At 44.0% G+C, this 5000-nt stretch overlaps 1 protein-coding gene across 2 annotated transcripts in view; it reads right to left on the bottom strand.

The window, feature by feature from the left end:
• Positions 1-5000, bottom strand: part of LOC139375442 (xanthine dehydrogenase) — a 49283-nt gene that overhangs the window by 12699 nt on the left and 31584 nt on the right. For both annotated transcript variants that reach the window (XM_071117229.1, XM_071117230.1), the window contains 4 exons: positions 4018-4237; positions 3613-3737; positions 2800-2933; positions 226-313 (listed from right to left, as the gene is read on the bottom strand). In XM_071117229.1, the coding sequence (XP_070973330.1) occupies positions 226-313; positions 2800-2933; positions 3613-3737; positions 4018-4237 (567 nt within the window). The remainder of the gene's footprint in view (positions 1-225; positions 314-2799; positions 2934-3612; positions 3738-4017; positions 4238-5000) is intronic.

Here is a 5000-nt window from a genome sequence, read left to right as displayed (position 1 = left end):
GGTAGACTTTCCCCGTGGTAGACTATCCCTGTGGTAGCCTATCCCCGTTGTAGACTATCCCTGTGGTGGCCTATCCCCATGGTAGACTATCCCCGTGGTAGACTATCCCCGTGGTAGACTATCCCTGTGGTAGATTGCGTTTTCTGTGGTTTGTGTATGCATGTGTGTTTGAATGTGTGTGTGTGCGTGTGCGTGTGCGTCTGTGTGTGTACAGGCATGTCCTACCTTGTAACGTCCATAGAAGGGGTGTCGTCCTCCCGTCACCAGCATGTCTTCGTCTCTATCCAACATACATCTTACTGGCCTCTTCAACCTGACACAACACACACACACAAAGAGAGTTTCAGTAGCGAAGTGTGTGTGTGTGTATGTGTGTGTCTGTGTGTGTGTGTGTGTGTGTGTGTGTGTGTGTGTGTGTGTGTGTGTGTGTGTGTGTGTGTGTGTGTGTGTGTGTGTGTGTGTGTGTGTGTACTGTATGTTTGCATCCTTTTTTTGGTTGTGTGCGCCCGAGTGTGTGCATTTCACAACAACCTACCAGTCTCACTGCGAAATTAGAATTTTTCCCACAATTCTCCAAACATCCAATTTTGAAAAGTTTGTTGACACGGCAGTGCCCATCAGTGGGATTTAACATTCTATAGCAGTGACCATCAGTGGGATTTAACATTCTATAGCAGTGCCCATCAGTGGGATTTAACATTCTATAGCAGTGCCCATCAGTGGGATTTAACATTCTACAGTAGTGACCATCAATGGGATTTAACATTCTACAGCAGTGACCATCAGTGGGATTTAACATTCTATAGCAGTGACCATCAGTGGGATTTAACATTCTATAGCAGTGCCCATCAGTGGGATTTAACATTCTATAGCAGTGCCCATCAGTGGGATTTAACATTCTATAGCAGTGCCCATCAGTGGGATTTAACATTATATAGCAGTGCCCATCAGTGGGATTTAACATTCTATAGCAGTGCCCATCAGTGGGATTTAACATTCTATAGCAGTGCCCATCAGTGGGATTTAACATTCTATAACAGTGACCATCAGTGGGATTTAACATAGCAGTGCCCATCAGTGGGATTTAACATTCTATAGCAGTGCCCATTAGTGGGATTTAACATTCTACAGTAGTGACCATCAATGGGATTTAACATTCTATAGCAGTGCCCATCAGTGGGATTTAACATTCTATAGCAGTGCCCATCAGTGGGATTTAACATTCTATAGCAGTGCCCATCAGTGGGATTTAACATTCTATAGCAGTGACCATCAGTGGGATTTAACATTCTATAGCAGTGCCCATCAGTGGGATTTAACATTCTATAGCAGTGCCCATCAGTGGGATTTAACATTCTATAGCAGTGACCATCAGTGGGATTTAACCATGCATCAGTGGGATTTAACATTCTATAGCAGTGCCCATCAGTGGGATTTAACATTCTATAGCAGTGCCCATCAGTGGGATTTAACATTCTATAGCAGTGCCCATCAGTGGGATTTAACATTCTATAGCAGTGCCCATCAGTGGGATTTAACATTCTATAGCAGTGCCCATCAGTGGGATTTAACAATCTATAGCAGTGACCATCAGTGGGATTTAACATTCTATAGCAGTGCCCATCAGTGGGATTTAACATTCTATAGCAGTGCCAATCAGTCGGATTTAACAATCTATAGCAGTGACCATCAGTGGGATTTAACATTCTACAGCAGTGCCCATCAGTGGGATTTAACATTCTATAGCAGTGCCCATCAGTGGGATTTAACATTCTATAGCAGTGCCCATCAGTGGGATTTAACATTCTATAGCAGTGCCCATCAGTGGGATTTAACAATCTATAGCAGTGACCATCAGTGGGATTTAACATTCTATAGCAGTGCCCATCAGTGGGATTTAACATTCTATAGCAGTGCCCATCAGTGGGATTTAACATTCTATAGCAGTGCCCATTAGTGGGATTTAACATTCTACAGTAGTGACCATCAGTGGGATTTAACATTCTATAGCAGTGCCCATCAGTGGGATTTAACATTCTATAGCAGTGCCCATCAGTGGGATTTAACATTCTACAGTAGTGACCATCAATGGGATTTAACATTCTATAACAGTGCCCATCAGTGGGATTTAACATTCTATAACAGTGCCCATCAGTGGAATTTAACATTCTATAGCAGTGCCAATCAGTCGGATTTAACAATCTATAGCAGTGACAATCAGTGGGATTTAACATGCTACCCTTACGCCCATTCACCATCCTAGCAAATCTCAAGCCTACTTCATTGTACTAGCGCTCGCTGTTGCCCCTAGTGACCGGTTTTGACTGAACTTGTTTAGGCATTCATTCCGACTTGGTTAAGTAAAACAGTAAGGCATTAATTCCGACTTGGTTTGGTAAAACAGAAAGGCATTAATTCCGACTTGGTTTTAGTAAAACAGAAAGGCATTAATTCCGACTTGGTTTAGTAAAACAGAAAGGCATTAATTCCAATTGGTTAACAACCAGACATTAATTCCAAATGTTTGGGGTTTGGGTTTAGAATAGTGCTAATTCAATTCAGGCATTCATTCTGATTGGTTAAAATCAGAAGAAAAAAAACTCCACGGTTTAGTTTTGTAGCTGACTCTCATTTTATAGACCCGGGTTCAATCCAAGCTCCTGGCACTGATTTTTCTGTTGTTGGTCTGGACAGTTTTGTTTTGCTCTGGACAGTGTCTCCCGACGTCTTGCGAACCTACAAAAACCAACAATTTTGCTTTTTGAATCTGGAGTGATCTACATTTGTGCGTCATCTTACTTCTGAGCAGCCACAGCAACCACGGTAGACAGGGTGGTTGACCTGCTCTCCTTCCCTCCGAATCCTCCTCCCATCCTCTTCACTCTGATCACCACTCTACTGGCCGGGACACCCAACGCCTTAGCAACCAGAGACTAGAGCGAGAGAGAGAGAGAGTGAGTGAGTGTTTGAATGTGTGTGTGTGGATGTGTTTAACCATACTTGTGGGGACCAGTAGCCCCCACAAGAATTGTAAAACAGTTTTTGTTGTTGACCAACTGGGGACATTTTGCTGCTCCCCACAAGTTCAAATGTCATTTCCATTGGGTTTTAGGGTTAATGTTAGAATTCGTTTTTGGGTTAGGAGCTAGGGTTAGTTTTAGGGTTAGGGTTAGGAGTTAGGGTTAGGATCTAGGGTTAGATTTAGGGTTAGGGTTAGGAACTAGGGTTAGGGTTAGGGTTAGGGTTAGGAGCTAGGGTTAGGGTTAGGGTTAAGGTTAGGAACTAGGGTTACGGTTAGGGTTAGGGTTAGGAGCTAGGGTTAGATTTAGGAGCTAGGGTTAGGGTTAAGGTTAGGTTTTTGGGTTAGGGTTAGGGTTAGGGTTAGGGTTAGATTTAGGAGCTAGGGTTAGGGTTAAGGTTAGGTTTTTGGGTTAAGGTTAGGGTGATGGGTTAAGGAAAATAGGATTTTGAATGGGACTGAATTGTATGTCCCCACTAGGTTAGCTGCACAAGTCTGTGTGTGAGTGTGTGTGTGTGTGTGTGTGTGTGTGTGTGTGTGTGTGTGTGTGTGTGTGTGTGTGTGTGTGTGTGTGTGTGTGTGTGTGTGTGTACCTGGGTCTTGGTAGCAGACTGAGTAGAGACAAACAGCTCCATCTCTCCATCCTCTCCTTTAGGTACAGCTACAGTAACGTTGGTCTCCAGGTAGAAGTGTTCCTGGCCTCCCATATGCATCTCACCTGGTAATACAGACACATGATCACTCACTCACTCACTCACTCACTCACTCACGCACTCACTCACTCACTCACTCACTCACTCACTCACTCACTCACTCACTCACTCACTCACTCACCCTCACTCACTCACTCACCCTCACCCTCACTCTCACACACTCACACTCACACACACTCACTCACACACTCACTCACTCACTCACTCACTCACTCACTCACTCACTCACTCACTCACTCACTCACTCACACACCCTCACAGACTCACCCTCACACACACACTCACCCTCCAGGATGTGGTCAGCCTGTGTGAACCCTTGGTCCAGGTCTCCCCTCTGGATGGTTCTAACCGGCTGGAAGAAGGACTGGTGGGTAATGGCGTCCTGTATGGTGATGATTACAGGCTGTAGTTCCTGGTAGGTGATCCTCACGGCCTTGGCTGCTCTCTGAGCGTGAGCCTGAGTGTCTGCTACTACAGCTCCTATGATGTGGCCCACACAAGTCACCTAGAGAATACACACACCCAGACACACCCAGACAATGCATACCAGGTGACTACCTCAAGAAGCTGGTTGAGAGAATGTCATCAGTGTGCAACGCTGTCATCAAGGCAAAGGGTGGCTACTTTGAAGAATTTCAAATGTAAAATATTTTTTGATTTTTTTTTAAACACTTTTTGGGGTTACTACATGATTCCATATGTGTTGTTTCATAGTTTTGATGTTTTCACTATTATTCTACAATGTAGAAAATAGTACAAATAAAGAAATACCCTTGAACGAGTAGGTGTGTCCAAAATTTTGACTCCTACCGTATATATATGATTTGTATATAAGTGTCTGCTAAAATGATATTTTTATTTACACTTTTACAACAAACACATATTAAAGGGAACTTTTAGGCCACTTTTCACCCTCATATTCATCATCTCCAGAACAATACCAGGTGTCTATGTTTTTATGATCTGAGGTTAAAAAGATCAGAAGAGGTCCTGAAAAAGGCTTCTCTGTGACATCACAGGGTAGTTTCCTGCCAGAAGGGAAGGTAGTTTCCAGCCAGAGGGAAGGTAGTTTCCTGCCAGAGAGAAGGTAGTTCTTGCCAGAAGGGAAGGTAGTTTCCTGCCAGAAAGGAAGGTAGTTTCCTGCCAGAGGGAAGGTAGTTCTTGCCAGAAGGGAAGGTAGTTTCCTGCCAGAAAGGAAGGTAGTTTCCTGCCAGAAAGGAAGGTAGTTTCCTGCCAGAAAGGAAGGTAGTTTCCTGCCAGAGAGAAGG

Source organism: Oncorhynchus clarkii, chromosome 19 (assembly GCF_045791955.1).
Source record: "Oncorhynchus clarkii lewisi isolate Uvic-CL-2024 chromosome 19, UVic_Ocla_1.0, whole genome shotgun sequence".
NCBI lineage: Eukaryota > Metazoa > Chordata > Actinopteri > Salmoniformes > Salmonidae > Oncorhynchus > Oncorhynchus clarkii.
Note: the sequence above shows the minus strand (reverse complement) of the source record. Positions and strands in the feature narration are given on the sequence as shown.